General features: G+C 35.4%; 1 protein-coding gene across 1 annotated transcript in view; it reads right to left on the bottom strand.

The window, feature by feature from the left end:
* SEC63 (SEC63 homolog, protein translocation regulator) overlaps positions 1-23,546 on the bottom strand; it is a gene marked incomplete at both ends in the record, with an annotated part of 55,338 nt that overhangs the window by 9,291 nt on the left and 22,501 nt on the right. The window contains 11 exons of the mRNA XM_079532828.1: positions 143-202; positions 1,824-1,906; positions 3,226-3,373; positions 4,378-4,532; positions 11,713-11,805; positions 12,878-13,010; positions 15,672-15,766; positions 17,084-17,192; positions 19,945-19,995; positions 20,737-20,795; positions 23,117-23,178. Of these exons, the coding sequence (XP_079388954.1) occupies positions 143-202; positions 1,824-1,906; positions 3,226-3,373; positions 4,378-4,532; positions 11,713-11,805; positions 12,878-13,010; positions 15,672-15,766; positions 17,084-17,192; positions 19,945-19,995; positions 20,737-20,795; positions 23,117-23,178 (1,048 nt within the window). The remainder of the gene's footprint in view (positions 1-142; positions 203-1,823; positions 1,907-3,225; positions 3,374-4,377; positions 4,533-11,712; positions 11,806-12,877; positions 13,011-15,671; positions 15,767-17,083; positions 17,193-19,944; positions 19,996-20,736; positions 20,796-23,116; positions 23,179-23,546) is intronic.

Below are 23,546 nucleotides of genomic sequence, written 5' to 3'. Positions count from 1 at the left end.
TTAGCTGAGAACCAAAGTTAGAAAGCAGAGTTCAAGAGACACCTAGTAGGCGTTTCTGAAAAAGCTGCTTGAGAAATGCAAGATGAGCAACTCAAGAGAGTTTCTTTCAGTTAGGCAAGAGGAACATTCGTTCTTAACTTACTCCATCTTCTGCTGGTTGCTCTTCCGCTGAACATATAGACTGTTCCTTTTCAAACACTTCCTGACAGAGAAACATGTGAAAAGCATTAGTGCCTCTCTGTACCAAAGGAGTGAATAATGAAAGAGTTGAATTCATAGTAGAACTTAAGCTAAATACAGTGAAATTGGGTCTGAAGGGGACAAACACCACAAGGGATTAACACATAAAAATTAAACACCATTTCAAACATTTGGTCTGGGATTTTCCCATCACAAGCATTAAAAAGAAATTTAGCAAAAAAAAAAAAAAAAAGTGTCATCTTGTTCCAGAGAATCTGATTGTCTTATAAAACAGAAATCCTGCATCACAAAATCAAGCAGTAGTAAAATGCAAATTCTGCTCCAATTGCCAGAGCATTAAAAACTAACAGCTGCACTGCTACTCAGGGACACAAGATGACAATTAGACTAGAAATATGAAACATTAGGACAAAAACACAATTAGTATTAGTATTCTGTAGACTGGAATATCTATATATAAAGTGAACATTTTCATGCATCTCTTACTTCAAAACACAAAATACACCACTGAAAACAACATCCAAAAAATTTAAGGATGTGTCTTATAGAATGATGGCAGATATGAGATACCACTCAAGAAAAAAGCATTATATAATAGGCTAGCTCCCATTTTACACCATTTAATCTTAACTCCACAGGTTGCCTAGTGGAGTTCACTCCAGAAAGCATCTTTAACCACTATTCTATACGCTGTCAGACCATTTAATGAATTTCTCAGTACAATTAAATTTGTTTATAATGTTTAGCTTCCTCCTGTAGAGTGACACAGTACGTCAACTTTCTACTTACAGTATCTTTAGTTACATCTAAATGCTCCATTCTGAAATTCAACAGGAACACAATGTAGATAGACAGACTACTTTCTGTTAAGCTTCAGTGTGCAGTCTAGTCCCCAGCAGTTATGCTCATGCTTGTATGCCCTATCTTAGTGACTTAACACAGACTTCCCACTTACTAAAACAATTATCTGAATATTACAGATGTAAAAATTTATATTATAGGCTACATTGAGTAAAAATTAGTTGTTTCTAAGTTCTTTGTTCAAAGAACATCATTACTAGGTTTTAAGGTAAGTAAGCACAAGTAAGAAGTTTAACTATTAGGATGCAGTATTATTTCAATCACATCACATTGCTATTTGCTACTTCCTTCTTATGGCACAAGTGTACCTCCTTTATTTTGTTGTATATATGCCACACTTTGCTGGACTGAGTTTCTAAGTGTCCAAGAAATCAATGGATTTCTAGCATTATGAATCCACATAAAGGAAAATCAATTTCAAACATATAAGTATTAGAGCAAACACTTCATTCTAGCTCAAGAACTGAGTTTCTGAATGTTTTTTTTCTGTTGTTTAAAAATCACAGGGCAGTATCATCTGTCTATTCTTTTACTGTTTCCTAGTCAGCTGCAATGAGTCTGGCTGGACTTTAATCCCAGGACAGCTGTCTTATTCAGAAACAGAAATATAAGAAAGGGTTAAGAGCACAAGTCCTCAGATTCAAATTGTAATTTTACAGTGACATTTGCAAAACAACATACTAGTTCCCCAATTAAAAAATGCTTGCTTATTAGCACATAGTTGCAGTTAGCCACATCAAACAAGTAATCTTAATACTTACTGCCATGGTCTGCCTTGTTAGTGTGACCAGAACAGTGACAAGAGAACCTACTGTAATATTGTTGCTGTCTTCATCATCCAAAACTAGCATAAAAAGAAAAGCAAGGAATCTATTAACTTATTACATATTATTTTCTGTTTGAAAAAAATCTTGGCATTGTTATGTCTAAACGTAAGCATACAATCTCAAAATATTTTTAGTAAGTATCTTATAACATCAAATGCTCCATCAAGATGAGGGGTAGTCACTCAGCAAACTATAAAACAGCAACATTGAGTTTGAGATTTTAATTGCATGGAAGTTAGGAAAAAAAAATCAAAGTTAAGATTGTTGTGGGAACTGTAATTCAATTATATTGTGCATTATATATATTAAAGTGGAACATTTCAGAAACATGAAATACCACATACGACCAAAAGGACCTTGTTATATTAGCTCCGGGAATTGTAACTTTGATTTTCCTGGCTTTCATATGATTAACAACTCAATTTCAATGCCACGTTCACAATCATGCATTTAATTCTTTTTTAAATAGAGGCAAAGGAAAGTAAAAGAACAGCAGTGATTACTTTAACTAAAATATCAAACACTAAACCCACAGGAAAGCCTCTGAGGAGTTTATCTCTGCAGTCTATGAGCTTGAGAACGTCTCAGGGAAGAACATAATTATATCCCAGCGTAGAAATTTTATTTACCTCCCTCCCCAGGAAAGCATCTTTATTAGTTTTACAGCTATGTATTTTATAAAATATTAATACAGAACTAAACAGAAAAGTATGTGCATTGTTCACTCCTCTTCACGCTGAGTAACAAACTATAGACAGAAAAGGTTTGCTTGTCAAAGTATGAGAAATAAATATTTCACTGTGAAATTTTAAGCATTAGTAAGAGCATTATGTGCTCTGATACAGTGCATACGAAATGTAGCTACATTTTGCATAGCATGGAAAAGTTCTGCCATATACAAAAGCCATGCAAAGGTGATCACAAAAACTCATGTAGTCAAAATCTCTAATTGAAAGATCTCCTAACTGACTCTCCATACTGGAATAAACTGAACATAAATTCCGGAATAAGCACAGTTTTTTAAAGATAGCTAATAAAAGTGCTATTTCAACCAGAATTCCACATTGCTCGTAAAATATTAAATGAACAGCTGAAACATCAGATAAGCTCCTGCAGGAAACTATAGGTGGCTTGGGAATCTGTTAAATATTGTAATGCATTTTATCTTGTCACACTATAAATCTCATGTACAAGAGCCTGTCACTCATGAAAGTATGTCATTTTCAAGGCACATAAATAACTGCGAGTTGTGTCTCAGAAGCCTCCAGAAGATTACTGCCAATAGACTACCAAAATGTCGGGAGGGTGACATATACAGAAAAGACCTGCTACTCACCCTGTGGTTTTATATCCATAGTGACATATGGAAAGCTACCAAGGACAGCCATAACTTCATCATATTTCTTATCCTCCAGGAAATGCAGTAAGTTGCGACGATCAGAACCTTTCAAACTCACCAAATCTTGAATACTTTTGATTTTATACTGCATTTAGAGAAGAAAAAAAAAAAGAAAAAAATCACATAGCAGTAGAGAACATAGTCCACAAAAAACTCATAATGACATGATGAGAATCAAGTAACTCATGTCCCCATGTTGTTAATACATACACATTTGACACGTTCTTATTAATGAAATCACTATTTAGAAAACCAGTAAGTGTGTTTTGAGAAGCAATGAAGCAAAGAGTTTCTATTCAAACTTAATAAAAACAACTGCTTTAAATACTGGCATGTTCTATAGTACACCATCCTTTACAAAATGGAATAAATTTATTACAAAACTATTGCTTCAGCCAGTTTTTTCAGAAAGCTGAGCCAAGAAACCTCACTAATTGAGTTCTTTATTTAGCTAGAATATTTCAGTACTTTGTGGTTTACATTTGTAGGAACAACTAAGTACGAATTACTTAGCTTTGTACATTAATTGCAGATAAATTAAATTTTTTTATTTATTTATTATTTTTTTTTTTAAAGATCTGCAGAGCAGAGTGGTGAAGACAAAATAAACAGAAATTTGTCTGAAAATTTGGTTACTTCAGACCACTACAGAAGTACGCATTTTATTAAAAACAAGTTCGTGCTTCTAGGGAGACTGATCACGCCTATATCCAGGGAACCATAATGTTTCCAAAAATGAATTGCATGGGAATCCTGTAAAAAAAAAAATCCTAATATATTGGTATCATGTTTCTTTTGTTTTTGAGGTCAGCATACCTCTTTTACACCTAGATCTCCAATCTTAATTCCCACCTCCTAACAGAGATGGACTTCAAAAGAACAATAAACACACAGATCTAAGAGGTGTTGTGCTGAATTCCTGAGAACACACACACAGATACATACACACCTAGATATAAATAAATGTAAGTATTTTCTTTTTCCTTAGTTAATTTATGACCTCACTTTCTTATAGACAAGTAGGCTGAAGAAGAATACATTAATAAGCATCATTCAATACATTAACAAGCGTCATTTGTAGTCTTATACCTTTTTATGATTAGAGACACGCCTCAGATTGTCCTCTTCAATGTGAGGCAGTTGCAAAAGGGGAGATTTGAACTGCTGAAGTCCTTGGACAGTCATCTGGGAAAGCTTCATGCAATTTTCTAAAGATCCCAAAGATGGAGCACGGAACTCCCTTTCTTGGGGAGAAAGGAAAATAATACATCATTTTTCCCCCCTCTTAACACATTCACAATGTGTACTTGAGTTATTGACTGCAGACCATTTTGATTTCATTAATAATAATAATAATTTCTTCGATAAGAAGACAGACTTATTTTTAAATGCCCAGCATAATTAATCAGGCAGCCTTCCTACTGTCATTATTGTCACATAGTTCAGCAAACACTTCCTTCCCTCTACGCTGTCACAGCCAAACACTAAGAAATTGAAAGAGTTCCATCCAATAGTCTCAAGGAACAACAGCACAATGTATCTCAGCTACCAACTACAGACAAAAGTTCTACCCCTTGAAATTTGCAGAAAAAAATGCAGCAAGAAAAACTTGGTTTACATTCATATCTTATACGTATACATATTTAACACATATTCAGCAGTACTTTGTATCATTTAAATATAGTCTATCATTAATCTTTTGCAACACATTATTTCCGAGACTTAAAAAGGTTCTAAGATCATCTTGAGACATGAACATAGAAATTGGAGCCTAGCACATCCAAGAAAAAAAAGAAGTATATATAACTGAAACTAAGCAAAGCACATTATGCTAAAAGACAATAACAGATGTAAAATATCAAAAGCAAAGTAACTGTTATGCACCCTCAGCAAGTTTGTTGATGACACTAAGCTGAGTGGTACAGTTGACATGGTGGAAGGAAGGGATGCCATTCAGAGGGACCTCAACAGGCTAGAAAGGTGGGCCTGGGTGAACCTGGGGATCCTGATGAATGAAAAGTTTAACATGAGCCAGCAGTGTGCTCTTGCAGCTTGAAAAGCAAATGGTATCCTGGGCTCCATCAGAAGACGGGTAGCCAGCAGGGACAGGGAGGTGACTGTCCCTCTGTACTCTGCTCTTGTGAGGCCCCATCTGGAGTACTGTGTCCAGGTCTGGAGCCCCCAGCACAAGAAAGACAGAGAGCTGTTGGAGAGAGTCCAGAAGAGAGCCACAAAGATGATCAGGGGACTGGAGCACCTCTCCTATGAAGACAGGCTGAGGGAGCTGGGCTTGTTCAGCCTGAAGAAAAGAAGGATGTAGGGTGACCTCATTGCAGCCTTCCAATACCTAAAAAGGCAGCCTACAAACAGGAGGGGAATCAACTCTTTGAAAGGGTAGATAACTGCAGGACAAGGGGAAATGGTTTGAAGTTGAGGGAGGGGAGATTTAGGCTGGATGTCAGGGGGAAGTTCTTTACAGAGAGAGTGGTGAGGTGCTGGAACAGGCTGCCCAGTGAGGCTGTGGATGCCCCATCCCTGGAGGTGTTCAAGGCCAGGTTGGATGGGGCCCTGGGCAGCCTGGTCTAGTATTAAATGGGGAGGTTGGTGGCCCTGCATGTGGCAGGGGGGTTGGAGATTCATCATCCTTGAGGTCCCTTCAACCCTGGCCATTCTGCAATTCTGTAATTCTGTTATAAGCAAATCTAAAGGTTAAAGAGGTGTCTGAGTGAACATCTGTAAGATTTTTCTTATAGAAATAGCAACTCCTTTAGTATTTTAAAGTACAAAGAGAAGGTACATAACAAGAAATTCTTAAGCAGAAAACAGCAAAAGTAAAAATAAAAGTATTAAAAAAGCCATGTAGTATTCATCCTGTCTGCAATGAAATAAAAGACCGCATCAGACAGACTTTCACATACTGAGATACTTAGATAACTGTCCATTCACATATTAGATTTCTCAAAACCCTGTTCAGGAAAGTCAGAATTCAGAATGCTCCAGGAACCTGTAACCTCCACTAGCCTGGAATTGGCAATGTTCGGGTTGCTCTGTACATACTTTGCAGTTGAAGAGAAAAATAAGTTAGATAAAAAAGAAAAATAAGTTACAAAAATAAGTTATCTACTTAGGTTGTTTTTGTTTTTGTTTTTCCTGAATTTTCATGTAGCATATGAAAGAACTGAGGACAATTTTAAGTATTACAGAAAGTAGCTATAACTCAAGATGCCTGTCAGTTTCCCTATAAACCACTGTATGCATTTTTCTGATCTTTTCCCAGAAGACATCAACATTTAATTACCTTGGCAGTTACAGCTATATTCAGTATATAAGTATAAATACAAATATTTGTGCGCTTACATACACACATACATGTCTATACAAATATGAATATGCGGTATAGGTGGATTTGGCTGTTACAGCTTTGTTTGAGATGTTAAAACAGGAACACAGGCATCTTTCAATAAATAGATGGATAGCCAGATGGAATAGATATACTCTGCTAGGGCTGCATGATCAAACAACACAGCATCAGAGCAATTTTAAGTATGGATAAATGCATTTTTACTTGCACCTGGATCGGAGGGCAGATAGGCCATAGCCTGCATTCCCATCACCACCCCCACCCTCCCCCCCAACAAAAAGCCAAAGCAAAAACTGCTAAGTGTTCTATTTAAATGCCAGTGGCCACAATTCATTACTTTTTAAATATAAAACAATTTTGCATTAATTTTAGAACATTTTACAGAGGAAATATGAAAAGATAACAAATCTGATTGAAGAGAACAAGCTTGATGTCTTCAGCATGTTTTCTCCTTCACTTCTACCACCACCCTGCTGCACATTTATAAATTACATCTATATGCAACTATTACGGATTGTTAAATGCATGTGAGAGATCACTGCATCATCACCTCTTCTGCTGCCACCCTTTTCCCCTCACATGGCCTGTTTCCTCATGAATCACACCAAGCTGTAATCAGCTGTCAGACCAAATTACACAACAGGACTTTTTATTTTAAACACAAGGTATAATCTTTCATGCTGTTTATTAATATGCAAAGCAGACAGAAAAATAACACCAGAGGATTATGAAGGGAACTATATGGATAGAAATTCTAACGAGCAAAGATAGAATTTGTACCTTCTGAAAAATAGTACTGGATAGACTGACATCCCAACTAAACAGCACAAAACGTACCTTTCATCTTACCTATCTACAACATTCCCTGCTTTTTTTTGTTTGCTGTTGTCTGCTGGAAAATCATACTGCAAACTAAGTTAATAAAAGAGTCCAAAATATTCTCTGTCAAGCTGGCTTTCACAGGAAATTTACCTACTTTAAGTCCACAAAGCTGAAATTCATTTTTCTTTAAGTATTAAACTCACCATCTACGTCACACTAGAAAATACTTCAAAGTTGGAAAATATTATTTTAGTTCCCTGAAACTAATACAGGAATGTGTATCACCTTTAAAGTCAACAAGAAGACAGTCTAGCTTTTAACAACACTCAACTGCTCTCACTATAATATGATTGTAATTACTGCACATTTTGACAGCCTCTGCTTATCAAAGCACCAAAATAAGATGACCTTAAATCTATGAAGCACAAAGTGATTCAAAACATATGACAGGAAAGAAATCAATCACTAGTTTAAATGCAAATAATAGCTGCTCGTGAGAGAACGTGTCAAACCACAACTTCCACTTTCAGCTCCCAATCTGAATTATGAAATTGTGCAGACAGCTGAGATGATGCTTAATCTCTCTACGGACAGTTACCAGAGCACACCATATTTTTGATAATAAACACCTCACTCCTCACTTGACAGGGCAACTTTCTACCTAAATGATGATCTCAACGAAGCCAACAAGATAGCTTTGGCCACTATGAGCTATCAGTTATCAATACAAAATAATATAAGCAAGGGATACCACAGAGCAAAGTGCATTTTTCAGGCAGAAGAATGTAAAAAACGTCTCACAGCCTGTACAGAAATTCAGCAAGAATGTACTATTTATCAGAAGGTGGCTCACAACTGCCACATTTTCCACAAAGATAAATAAGTCATAGCAGTAAATAAAACTGACTGGATTGGAATGAAAATAATATCCATTCTGCTCTTATGAAAGCAAATCAAAACTGTTACTTGCAAATAACAAATCTGAACAACTAAGAAGAATCTCAAATTTATTTGCAAAGAACAATAGATCTGTTAAAAACTAAGACCTATATTCATTCTTTCATGATAGATTATTTCTAGTAGGTTTGACAAAAAAGTAGCATCCCTGACTTTTGTGGGTACTTGTAAGTCATCCTTTGCAGCAGAGTTGCTTGCACCTCCTTTAAGAACAGCTGACACGGGACCAATAGTCAAATGCTATACAGAACCAAGTATCAAGATTCTGAAGATTCATTATGAAGGTGTTTTTCTTCAAAAGATGATTACAAAGAAATATACATAAACGTTTACAGATGCTTCCAAATGCATAGATTTTACTACTGATAATATCACTTGATACTTTCAAGACAAACAAATGTAGTACACAATGAACTTCTCATCCAACTATCAATTATGCTTTCACAAATTATGATTTATCCACAAAATATTTCTTCAGAGATAATATTAACTCATGCCTTCACCTTTGTATTTTCAAAGGCAAGGACCTCCGGACAGTTATTGCTAATTATAGCACATGATAATTAATTTGAAGTACAGTGTCACTGACTAGAAAATTAGAACTGAAATCAGGAACTTCTGCATTTTATGATAATTAAAATTACATGAAGATAATGAATACAGAGTTAAACAAAAAAAAGAAAAAAAAAAAAGAAAAAAAAGGCTTTTAAATATTACAATATGTAACCTGGATATCACTCATATCACTCATATCTTAAGAAAACAACTTTTCAATTTCCAGTTGGTTCCCAATGAGAAAATCAGCAGGGAGTAAAACCCTCTCTGCATCTACTGTCACTAGAAATAGAGCCAACAGTTTTAATATACTGAGCAACAAATTAGCAAACATGAGATTTTGCAGTGGATCAAAACCTAATGTTCTTAAGTGGTTCACTTTTAAGTCCTAAAATTCATTATCATTGGCCAGAACAACTACTTGATACCATGCTACCCAAAAGACACCGAGTTTAATAGCCTGCAGTTAGAATATTTTCATGAAAGATTTGGTAGATTCAATTTCTAAATATTGGCACTTTAAAGCTGTGGAAATATTTTTGAGAAAAACTGCTAAAGAAATACTAAGCTCAACTGTACCAGTGATATACTCTACTTTGTTTTCCTATTATCTATGGAAGCAATTTCTACCATATGCAATGACAGCTGTATATTTTCTGGATCTTCAGAGCAGTTTATAAAACACATCTATAAACTATCATTACTTCACCAAATAAAAAAAGAATCTTTATGTAAACATAGAAGAAGAATAATAAAGAATAATATAAATACATAATGAAGAAGAAGAATATGGCTACTTGGAGGTCAAATTGTAGAGTGTGTCAATGTATGGTGATATCCTATCTCAGCTTTTACAAGAGATATAAACATTCTTCATTTTTTCAAAGACTTTCAGTTCGACTACAATAAAAGAAATCAGTTTTTGGTTGTATTATTTTGCACAAGTGGAAAAAGAAAAAGCTACTTGACAAATATACGTAGGTCATCTTAAAAGACATTTCTAGAAGTTTGACGGATGATTTTTTCTGTAAAAATAAATACTTGCATTTGACATATACAAGAGATAAGGAAGGAAAAAAGATGTTTCCATACAAGCGCTTTTTATACTTCAACTACATAGATTCAGTTTGCCATAAGGGCTCCCTTCAGCTCTTCTGCTCTGGGCTGAGCAAACTCTGGGTCTTCAGCTGCTCCCCACACATGGGAGTCTTACCCTGCAGACCCTTCACCATCTTTGTAGCCCTCCTTCAGACACTCTCCAACAGCTTTATGTCCTTTTTATATCATGGTGCCCAAACCTGCACCCAGCACTGGAGATGAGGCCGCACAGCACAGAGCAGAGCAGCACAAGCCCTCCCCTCACTCAGTGGCAGTGCTGGGCTGGTGCCCCCAGGGTACAGGGCCCTTTCGGCTGCCAGGGCACCCTGCCGCCTCATGTTCTACTTGCCACCAACCACAACCCCCAGATCCCTTTCCACAGGACTCCTCTGCAGTCTCTCATCCCCTATTCTGTACACATATCCAGAGTTGCCTCGCCTCCTTGCTCTTGTTGAAGTCCATGCAGTTGGTTTCCCAATGTTAAACCCATACTGGAGGCACTTCTGCAGCACTGTTATGGTGCTTGTCCAAAGAAGCTTCACAAAAACATATCCACTACCTATGATCTAATAATCACCAGTAAATAAAACGCTACAGTAAGTTACACAATGAAAAATACAGCTACTGTATTTCTAGGTTTCAAGTTTGGTCTCCAGCAGTCTCAAAGAATGGTAAAAGCAGAGATTAAAAAAAGAAATAGAAATACACTTATTCAACACTTCCTTTTTTTTAGGGTAGTAAAACAGCATTTTACTGTTCACATCCTCTCTCACTTTACTGGATTACAGAACACCATTTCCAGCAGTGCTTGCAACAGTGTCAGGGAAGATCTTTCCTCAAACCCTTCTTGTTAGGAGGCTGTTAACATTTGTTAAATGTGTTTTGGCCCAGTAAAGACCAGCTAATTAGTACTGCTTGACAAACAACAAAATAGTCACGGATTAAGCATTAAAAATGCCCTGCTTACATTTGTTGTGATAAAGGAAAAAGACGTAAGTCCTTACTCCGCAAACAAAACTTTTCAGCATAATTCCCTTTGTATAGTAAAAACAGAAAAGCTTATGTAATATATTTTGATTACATTTTTTTAACAATTTTAGCAAAGAATCTGCCATTAAAAATTCAGGAAAAAAAGAGTCTACGTAGCAGGCAAAACAACTTAAGTAAGAGAAACAGAGAAATTGGAGCAACACAAAAACAAAGAAATGACAGCAATAAACAAGTCAAAAAACAAGTTATGTACATTACAGGAGAGAAAGAACTATAAAAGAATGCAAGTTAAAGATGGATGAATACAATATATCTTATACTAAGCGCTCTGATACTAAAAAAACAGACCTCATCTTCAAGAGAAGGGCTTTTTGAAGCATTCAAGGAGAAGCTTTTGCAAAAATTGTAAAAACTAAAAGCATAACTCAGATACCCAAGATTTCAGAGCAGGACTTGGAAGAAACAGAAGCATTTCAGCCTTCAAAGTAGAAAACTCTTTCACTACAGCAGGGAAAAAAAATGCATTTAGGCATTTCTAAATATCACAGATTAAGTTTTCCACAAAAACCACAGACTCTTTTTGAAGTTCTGCAATGAAGAATGATATTTACTGTTTTTAATTATACAGTTTCTTTCCCTACCTTCACGGCTTCGAGCCATTATTATTAGCTGGCAAATCACATTAATCATTTCTTGAAGTAGCGCAGGACTCTTCTTCAGGATAAACTGCTGATCTGCAAAACAACACTTGCTGCAATTACGTTGCACTTCTATTATGAAAAAAGTGAGTAGTTTACATGAAATGGGCATTTAATTGTGCAGTCTTCATTTGTATTCATTCTTGTATTTCTGAAAAAATACCACTTCATTCCCACTGAAGTATCTATAATATTCCTTAGCAAAACAGGAAAGAACAACTAAGAAGGAACAAAAATTTTATAGACAAGACACACAGCTTCCACACAAAGTACTTATTAGATAAAACAAAAAAAGCAATGTAATGTCACAGACAATTTACCCTTTAGGTAATCTCTTGTTTTTAAAAGTGGGATTTTAAAGTGAAGCATCAAATTGGGGAAAAAAACAACATGACTTGTAAAGTACTATCTGGTTATAAATAAAGAACGATGAGGCTTTAAGAATCGGTATCTCAGTAGCAAGGAAGGGGAGAGATTTTTAGTGGAAATTTAAATTGACCTCTTTTTTGTTTTCAAAAGAGAAAATGAACCAAAAAATCTTTATTGTTTGTTTTAATTTTGAATTAAAATATAGAATATCTCAAGTTTACTGGTCAGCTTTAGAAACCACTACTGTCATGGCTTAAAGGAAAATGAAACATTTCTACATTAATTTATCTGAATGTTCATAAGCATGAAGAACTGTAAAATGGAAAACTGAAACTCATATGTAATTGATATTTTAAAGTTTCAATTTCATCTCCCATGCTTTATATAATGGGAGCTTGTCCTTAATCTCTTTACTCTGAGAAAGAAAGATACTTTATATGTCAAATCTCTTTTTGTCTATTACAAAGAAAAAAAAAAAAACATTCTTAACAAAGTCACTTTTGCAGCCAAGAAGCATTAGTGATGATGATACTAGTACTACTGGGCTATCAAGAGAATGATAAAATGCTAAGTAAATGTTTTAAACGATAATTCAAGTTGAAAAACAAAGTGTTCTGTGTATAAATTATTTAGCAGAAATCCATGCAACTTTTTAATGGATAAAAAAACTACATTTATGAGCATTGTAGCAAGCAATTTGTTGTTCCAACAGTGTCTGATTAGACAGCGACATCATTACCTTCTTCAAGGGTGTCAGGAACTTTCATCCTGGCAAGATGAGTCAACAATAGAACTCTGGCTTTCAGGCTGTAAGGGCAGGTCAGTGGAGGTTCATTCTTCTTTAAATTTATGCCACCAATTTCTCTGATTAGCTAAAAAAAAATAATAATAATAATTAAACAAATGGCTATTTCAGTGCCAAAGAAAACCAAACGTGAGGAGATCATTTTTCAAGGAGAAATATGTCACATTCACACATGCGAGCTTTCAAGTAATTTTTCCCTGAAATGATCTCTATAGATGAACATTGGCCATTTGTTTGTTTGTTTGTTTTTTATAATACAGCTCCAAAACGTCAGAAGTTATTTTTCACTGTCTTGTTTCAATTGTGGAGGGAGGAGGAGAAGAGATTGGCATGCAAAAAACTTGCCTTCAGTGAGCACTGAGTAAATTTATATTGCTTGCTCAGCATTTTCAGAATCTGATATTATTGCCAAGAGTTACTAGATTCAGCCATATCGCTGGTTGTTTACACTACACTGAGTATGCACCAGTAACAGCATCACCTTGAGACTCTTCACTCACCTGAGATCCAGCCAGCTTCCTCAGAAATACTCTCAAATATCACAGAAAGAAGGAGGTTTATAAGCCTAAATTCTCTGAAGGCTGAAGATCAAGTACTTTAACTTAATTACAAATCGCCCATACTTGGAAAAGGCACAGTGTTCTTTACTCAGGATGACCTAACTTGATCCTGACTGGACCAAGATGCACAGTTCAAACAGGTCTCTCACCTGAGTTTGCTGAAGACCCTGGAGAGAGAGGCTGCAAAGCTGAGTAACTGAAGTTCATAGTTATAAGAATCAAGACAACCCAGAAGCTTCACTTTTTAGGTCAAGTCACCTGAGGAGAAATTGAGGTTCCAAAATCTCTGTCCACAAAGGGAAGTTAAGATATCAACACTGACTTTTAACTAGACTTTCCCTACACTTGTTAAAAAAATCTTTAAACAAGAAGTTCCTTATAATCACATTCTGGTGTAACACACCAGTCCAAGAGAGTAAAACTTAGATAAGAAATGTTTTACAAAAAGTGTCAATATTAGGTTTATGAAAAAAAGGTGAAATAAAAATGGGAACAATGACAATGGCCTGAAAAGCAGAATGTACTATCAAAAATGATTAGCAATATCTTTCTGCATTGATACTTCAGAGACTTGTATTGGCATATATTAAGAAATAAAGAACACAGATGACACTGATGACTGGAGCTTTAGAAATCAAACAAAATTCAGGAGCATAAAACGTAAGGTTGACAACTGCATAGTAACAAGAATTAAGGCTTGAAGAATACATTAATGCACCCAAGTGAAACAGTTGTGGAGAACAGTACGCTTAAAGTTATTCCCCACGGAAATGCAAGGAATGCAACTAAGGCACTGCTGAGACTTAACGTGGAATACTGTGGGAAGTTCAGGTCAGCCAAAGTGAAAAGTAATATCAAACTTAAAAATATATCAGTGAACAGTACCCCATTCAGCACATAACAGGATGAAGGAAACGAAGAGCCCTCTAGGAAAGTGTGTTGAAAGACAGCAGCTGTCCTAGTTCAACAAAATGAAGGCAAAAAGAAAACAAACAGCTTATTGTTTCTGACTATAAATGCATTAAGGATATGCACAGCAAGAATAACTTTAATTCAAGAATAATGATGACAAAAACTACAGATATAAATTTGTCACAAACAAGATCGCTAACCACTAGAACAGCAAGTTCTGGAGCAGGAGGCTTGACTGTCTTTTAAGTGAAAAATGACCAAATGTAAAGGGCTTGCACAATGCCACAGTGTTTGCAACAGCACAGGAGAAGATTTGATGATCAAGATGATCTTCCCCAGCCACATGCTCACAAGCAAAATGCCGGCTGAATTAAAAAAAAAAAAAAGAAAGAAAAGCACCTAACCATAATTCCAGCTCCTTCTCAAAGTCTACAAGAGAAGATGAAGAATTTGTAAGAGATGAGGACAGTTAAGTAAGGAGATATCTTAGTCTATTTTATTTGTGTTTAGAGTATGAAAACATGTTTATGACTTGAAAACCTCACTGTGTGCATGCAAAGTTTAAATCAGCACAACTACTCTCTCTCATTCTGCAGACCCAAACTATTTTTAAGTGGAGCATTTTGTGTACTGTGCTTTAAACCAAAGCGCCAGTCTCTGATAAAAAATATTTCCTAATCTTTGCTAGCAATCATTATTTGTCACAGTACTTATTACAGTATCTTTGCTAGGAAGACAGAACGGAAATGAAAAAAGGCAACCAGAAGGGAATTGATATTCATGGACGAACCTTCATAATATTTCAAGATATTATTACTTCAAACAAGATCATAATTTTATTTCAACATTAACATATTTAACCAGATCTGTGCTGCTGATTTAACTGGTTTTAATTCTGAATACTATCTAAGGAACTATCAAGCAGCAATCATGTCTTTATACGGATACACAACGTGTATGAGGACTGATACTTAAATTCATTATTTAGTCCACTGCTCCTCTAAAAAGCAATCCAATAGGTTGTATACTAAATCAGTTCTATCAGTATTAAGCTTTACAATCAGTTAATGTTATTTTTTTTTTCTAATTCTAAATCAAGTCTAACTTCTAATCGTACTTCTGAAAAAGTACAGATGCAATCTTAACAGTTAATGCCTTGAGAACTTGAATTCCACCAAACGGTCGAACAAGTGTGCCATTTCCCTCTTCCCTCGAAGGGGTAAGTTAGTAATAAAACCCCTCTCAGTGTAACTAACCTGTGGTATCTGAACGTTGTCTGCTGGTCTGCTCGTAGCGTCTTTGTTGTACTGAGGATCAAACTCTGATGCTCCTGCTAAAACCATGATAAGCCCTGCAAAGATGATGGGAGGTATACAGAAAAAAAATATCAGTAATGTCTTGTGCTACTGAGTGATTTGTTCAGAAATCTCAGCCACAAAGGTTAATTCTACTCTTTCCCCAAAAACTATGAATATTCATGTTCTCTATTTATTGGATCAGTTTATACTGTTACAGAGCAAAGCTGGCATGAGCAAATGCCTGGCACAAAGTATCTGAGATAACTTAAGACTCCATTTTGCATGGCATCAAACAATAAATGTCTTCACAGAACCATAGCTAGGTTTCATTAGGACTGGCAGACATCACTGCACTGCAGTTTAATCATTACTGCATGCTCCCAGAATCGCTTGCCTCAGCAATATATGTGTTTGAGGCTGCACCACAATGTGTATACCAGGGGCAAAATAACAGGAAAAATTTTAACTCCATTTTCTGTTCAAGTGACATTGAGAATTCACCATTCTTTTTCCCTTTAATGATTAGAAGAGCAGTTCAATAAAAACCCCTGCAAACAAATCCCATGAAGATAATGCATTGGTCCTTTTCTCGTGGAAAATACGATTAGGAAAATCCATAGTACCCCAAAATATCCTTCATTATCTAGTTAAGATTAAAAATCAGCCAAATTGGATATTCTAGACAGCTTTCTGCTCATAATTGTATCAGACACCTCTGCCATAGCAAACAAGAGAAAATCCAACTTGTCATTTGCTCAGGTTCCTATAACTTTTTCAGCTACAGTTATTCAAGCTTCATTCTCAAATTTGGCCAAGTTCTTCTCTGAGCAAGTCAGTTACTTTGACAGTTGCAGTGCTCAGTGAGTTCCACCTACTAACAAGTAAATAAGTTCTCTGAGCATTAGCTGCCATTTTTGTTCCAATTATTATTTACTTCCTGAGCAGAGTGTAACAAAAAGCTTTAGACAAATCTAAATATTTCTCTACTATTTGAGCTTCACAGATAGAAAACAAGTCTTATAAACTCATTTGTCTTAAAAAATAACTAAAACAAACCAACTCATGCAGATGTGTCTCACTGTTTCCCTAGCCCAGTTTGATTAGTTCAACTTTAATCTTGAGTTTTGGCACTGATACCTCACCAGCGTGAAGTTCATAACCAAGCAAAAGCAAAGCAAATTCACTATGTGATTTAAGTCATCTCTCTAGAAAATTTTCTTCACCTGCAAAAAAAATGAAGTTTGAAGAAACACTCTGAAAGAACCAGAAACAATGCTTTAATGTAACAAAGCTTACAAAGCAAAAGGATTTTAACACCAACTGACATTTCCAGATGAACACATCAGGATGTGAAGACGCCTTTTACTTACGCTTCATGTCCATGTTCCGTGTTTTATAGACAAAGTACGTATATATTTGAGTTGTCCGAATGAGAATCTGATCTCCGCTATATCGTATCGATCGGTACCACCAGGAACCCTGAAACATTTTGTATGAACAACACAGCGTCAGCCACAATGGAGTATCAAAATAGTTACACAAGATCATCTCATACTTGTTCATAGGTAGCCTATACCTCACACACACACACACACACACACACACACACACACACAAAAAAAAAAAAAAAAAAAAAAAAAAAAAAAAAAAAAAGAGACCAAGCCTAAACAATTTTTTTTTTACATTAAGGTCAAATGAAATTCAGAAAGAAGAAAGAAAAAAAATCCTCTCCAAAATGAACTTTAAATGTGCATCAATGTATTCATCTGAGAGATTCTGATGCTAAAAATTTTTGGACAATTCTTAGCCTAAAGATTCCCCCTAGCACATGCACGTACACACATATATATGCAGTTTTGTTTATTTATGGTGTTATTTTAGTGAATACACTGAAATTACCAGTTACAAAGAAAGTAGTATCGTGCAACAGCATTCAAATCAAATTCAGTTTAGGCTGATTACAGCATAAACCAAGACCAAAAAGGGAACTTTCATTCTGAATTATTTTTCTGCAAATTCTCTTGAAGTCACCCAATTAAAATGTGCTTTTCAGAAGAATTTAGAGTGGTTTAAATTCCACCTTAATGGCACAGGGAGGCCCACCTTCTGCTAGAGGAATTTGGAGGTAACCAAGCACCAGCCTAAGCCATACCCCCTTTTAAGACGACCAGAGCTTTTTCCCAAACCTTTAGAAACACTCCAGTAATTTCCTTATAAGCAGTAACACCAGTGACTTCAAATTACAGAACTCACTGAACAGTGTCCATAATTTTAAGAAAAGTGGCATGGAAAAGTATAAGATGCAATGTGTTCATTAAAATTCTCTCTGTAAACAAAGCTCACTAACCTGAGAAAAACATCCAAGATAAATCTCCATCTGGTGTAAAGTTTATCATGAGTGAAAAGTAGCAAGCAATGAAGTAGTAATCAATGGTTACTACTATTAATTTAATAGGCAATGGCATTAACTCCCATAGCACAGTGAGGACTCTGCAATTTACTTAATTATTTGGAACACATTCTCCTCATAAAAAGTGTGTTCATTTGCTGGTTTTGGATAAATTAACTTTGATTCTTCCATGAATAGATAAACCTTCACACAGAAGAATACAGAACTTCTGAAAAGTTTTTCTGTACACAGAAGAATACAGAACTTCTGAAAAGTTTTTCTACAGAATAATTTATATTATAATCCCAAGGATCTCCAAGTTTTTTGTCAAATTAAGTACAGGTACAGTAAGCGAAACATTAACAAAGTCTGCATGAATGAGACTGCCCTAAAAGTCCTAACTGCTTTTGCAGAAGTAGCTTATTATCTCATCTCACATATGAAAGCAGAACGTTATTTTGGTCTGCTTTTTATTTTTATTTATTTATATTTATTTTATTTGCTTTTATTTTCTGTTATTTTAGTCAACAGAAGTCTATAAAGAACTGTATATCAGTATTTTCCCTTTATACACGTGGATTCAAAGGGTGAACTAGCCTTACTTTATTTAAGATGCCTATCGCGGATATGAAATGACTACACTGTAGTTAACTTCGGCTTCTTTATTGATTCATAAAAGAGAAACAGCCCTATTAAAGGCATGAATCATTTTATATGTCTACTTTAGAATTAAATGATAAAATAGCTTGCTCCATAAAAATGTCTGTTCCTCTTCACCGACTATAAAAGAAATTTACAATGACAAGTTTGAATGCAGAAGTCTACATCTGGTACAGAGACAAGAAGAGGCAGATTGTTTTGATCCTGCTCAGGACATTTTTTTCCACAACAACAGAACGGAAGTTTACTTTCACTTGAGCTATGATAAAGCTGGTATAAATCATTAAAAGTACACACGTACAAAAAAAGCATCAACTCACACCAACTGAAACCCAAAAAGAAAAGAAAGATGTGTAGGTAGACATCTTACGCTGCATTTTAGACTCCTTACTCAACTCCTCATTGAAAACTGTGTATCTGAAATTTATTACACTAGATCATCAGTGATGCAGAAACACTCCCTAAGACAAGGGAAAATGCCAAGCTGATGTCCTGTACACAAAGACACGAGCAGTTCTCAATAGACCAGCAGAATTTCTCAAATGAAAATCTTTTTCCCAAAGAGAAAGGAAGGTTTAGGAATTCCGAGTCTGAGAGTCATTTTCTGAGGATAAGGGACAATGGTCAGAAGCAATACCAGAGCCCTGAAATATTACTCATCTTGGAACTGATTCCTCGCACAAAGAAATGTTAAGAGCAGACATTTCAGAGCGTATGGAAGATAAACAACAATTAAAACTATGAAAATAAAGGCAGTCAGGAGAAACCAAGAAGACAACTTGTTCCTCAAGTAGAAATCATTCCCATACCAACAGCCAAAAGCATCTTTGTCTTGGCCCTACTGTAACACTACTGAATAAACTCTCATTTCACCAAATGCTATTACTTATCTTGTGACACATGACTGAAAGGACAAGACAAATTACCTAACCCAATCTCTAACTCTTGCGATTATCTGCTGTTTTCCTAACAGTCAGTCCCCTTCAATCACTGCATTATTTTTTTTTTTTAAATAAACACTACAATAACTGTACTTTTTCCATAAGAGAACACTCACTTTAAAAAACTGAAGCTCTCTCTCACCATGAAAAGAAAGAATGAGCAAGTCCACTAATGTCCGAGCAAGCTTTGTTCACAGCTCGTTTAAAGAAGGTAGAATATTAATCAGATAATAACGCTTACCACAACAACTGGAAGAATAACCATAAATGCTAGCCCGTATACAAGCAAAACCTAGGAAAAAAAAAGAAGAAATGACATTAGGAACTTCAATTTCTTAATACCACTCTTGTTTATCTCATAATAAGATCAAGCAGCATTACCACAAACCTACTACAAGTTAAAATAATCTCATTGCATAGCAGTTATTTTTGAAGAACAACTTGAAAGTAATACAATCTGCTGGGTAGAGTTTAAATAAGGAGTATTTGTTTAGCTAAGCAACCACTTAAGCCATCCATTTAAGTCATCGGTGGGTTTATTTAATTATTACAGAGTCGGTAACTAAATTGTGATGCAGTGGACAGAGATGATAAATGTACAAGGAGCAAGCAGGCAAGCTGAGTATGTTGCGGGAACAAATGTAATGGAAAGAACAACATATAGACACTAAGATTACAGCATCTATAGCAACCAAATGGAACTACAGAAATCCAGCAAGCAGAAATAATTGTGTATGTGTTTTCTCACCACAGTAAACACATGCTTCGCAGCAGGGGTGACCACAGCATCACTTAATTATCACTGCTATTAAATCCTTCAAAGCACATTAATGGTCTACTCTCAAAGGTTAAATTTAAGCTACTCTGTTACTTTTGACTCACGGAACTTGCTTCGGAGACACATTTGGACCAGAATGTCAGCACTGACATTCTACATGCTTTGACTCAAACATAGAATTAAGCACAGGCACATGCTTTAAGGTGAATACTTGAAAAGCCATCTTAAAATATCAACCTAAGTAAGCTGACTCACCAAAATTGAATTTTTCTGATCCACAATCCAAGCTGGCAAAGCTATACCAAAGCTTGTAGCTGGAGGATGAAAGAAAAGAAATTCACTCTATAATATTGAGGAAATATATTTAAATCATGTTAAGTCTACTAAAAAAAAAAAAATCACTCATGTTTATCATAAAGTAAAATTCTAACAAATTTAACTGAACAAAAACACAAATTAGAAATATACTCAAGTATGCAATGAAATTGTAAGTGCAACATCTGAAATCCAAATGATTTTATCTTAGCATTTCACAATGAGACAAACATGCAAGATTTATTAACGTGAAAGGAGAGAAAGATTTTGCAGGTAGAAAGGCTTATAAGCTCAGCCTCATAGAAGTTTCCACAGCTTAAATATAGATCAGTAAATACATAAATTGAAAAAAGAAAAAAAAGAAACAACAGCAAAACCCCACAACTTTAATGATTTCCAGGACCTACATTAAACCTCCCCCCCTCTATTGTATAAAAAATAAATTAAAAAAAAAATAATCATTTCCTCACTACCAGCAGTGATCAGTGAGTTACATCACCTTGAATTAGGACAGACTAGGAACTTCTACGTGCTTAGAAATTACTGATAGTGTTTCCAATAGGTTCTGACAGCCATTCATTCAGATAACCAGTTATTATGCACAAATCTGACACAATTTTTAAGAAGCCCTTCAGTTGGAAACTACTATTTATCAAAAATCAAACTCAACATCTGCCCAACACACATCTCAAGCTTAAGAGTTCAGTGGAATAACACTGAATGAATTTACTGCAGTACATTATGGGAAATGCCCTGGCTGATAAATAGAATCTGATGGTACTTCCCAAACTGTAAAAGTTACGCATTTTTAGAAGAACCTACTGAAAACGTAACGTGTGTTTTACTGGTGGTACTGTGGGACACTAAACTTTTGATCTTTAGGATTGTAGCTTCAAATTGTTCTAGGAATAGAACATTTCAACAAAAAAGTTCTTTCTCTTCTGGTTGGAGAATCTCCTTGCCTCCTACCATGCTCACCAACATGAAACACAAGCAAATACCCAGGGGAAACAATTTACATTTAATATTCCTAAAGCATGTATTTTTATTCTCCAGGTTTATTCATCTGCTTTTAAATACTGTGCAAATGATTCTGCACACGAAGTATTTTACTTAAAGGAGTAAGTCATATTGAAGACGTGATAAAGTTGTTGGCCTGTCTCTAACCTTCATTCTGATTCATTTGGACAGGAAATGCTTGTCCTTCTTTTGTGCTAGACACAGAGAGTGGGATGCACCTCATCTGACTTTAAGCATGTAAGACGTTCTTCACCTCATCCCAGAATATACCTATATACCTGTCTCCCTTCTTTGACTAGACAGAACTAAAAACCAGAGTACATAACCCAGATTCATTTGTTTACATTAGAGTGCAAATGAAAAGATCTCATTAAATGAGAAAGAAAGCTCCTCACACAGCAGCGTGGAACAAGGTCACATAAGATAGGAAGAGAATTTCAGGCTTCTTCCAACCCTTCAGATCAAGCAACAATGCAAGATCTAGTAGCAAAGCAGAGAACTCTTATTCCACAGGCTGAGTTAAGGTTTCAGTAGAGCAGAACGCCTACAAATTAACTGTGTGAACTCCTGTCCTATCAAAGAATCACTTCACTTTTCACATTCAAGAATCGTAAGTTCCTAAGTCTGTGAAAGCTTCCTCTGAGCAAACCACACAAGGATCTTCTCACCTTCAAAATCTTATCTGCTTTTGGGCAAATCTTGTTTTAAAGTCATAGCTTCAGGTCGCTTCAAGTACTCTGACATACAGTCTAACTCAAATTCCTATGCTTTGGCAAAAATAAGTTAATAGCTTCTGGATGGAAAAAATCAATAAAGGCCTTAAGAAAGCTTTACTATAATATTAACAGTGCCATTGTGCTGATGATGACAGCACTTCTGAAGAAAGTTCTTACTTATATTTGTGTTTATAAATACAAAAAAAAAAGGTTAAAATGACAAGTTTCTGAAGACTAATGGACTGTTTTCTGCTTATAACTCCTTTTAATGCTGGCAATTCACTACAAGTACTTAATGAAAGTGGTGTATTAATAATGAAAAAAAAAAACCCTTTCTGTTTTTTCTAATAAAAAGTTGAAGAAACATACAGTAAACTCTATCTTGACTTTTCACTCCTCCCACCACACCAGTGCCAGTTTTACATGCAAAGAATTGATTAAACGTATCTTCAAATCTAAGGAAAAATATATTCCATATATGCTAAGATTGAAGTGCCTCTCAAGTGAACAAGTACTACACATCTTAATAAATTCAAAACTTAATGAACAGAAATGACAGCACTTTTGTCATTCATAGTTGTTACCTTGTGGTCCATCTGGATTCCCAAATTCTTCCCAATTTTTTCTTGATTCTTCATCAGTCAAGCTAGTTTCAAGAAGAAATACTAAGTTAATATAGAAGTTAAGAAATTTCTTTAAGTCATTAGCATACGGAAACTTTAAAATGTGGCATTTTACTTTCTTTCAGAGATGGTTTGACAAACTAAAAAAACTTTTATTGATTATATAAAATCTGAAAAACAATGTTGCTGTATTCCCTTACGATACACAGGCTTTTTTTTTTCTTAGCACTCTGAAATTAAAAGAAATCAGACACAAAAGGGTGCAGCCTCTTACAGTAAAAGAGAATGATCACATTTCACTTTTGTGAGACTGACTGCTCGCTCTCAAGAAAAAGCACCTTTCACTGCCATTTTATGCAAGCAAGTTTCAAAAGACAACGCAAGTTAAAGA

This window comes from Tetrao urogallus (genome assembly GCF_951394365.1).
Source record: "Tetrao urogallus genome assembly, chromosome: 2".
In the NCBI taxonomy this organism is placed as follows: domain Eukaryota; kingdom Metazoa; phylum Chordata; class Aves; order Galliformes; family Phasianidae; genus Tetrao; species Tetrao urogallus.
This window is presented reverse-complemented; position numbering and strand designations above follow the sequence as displayed.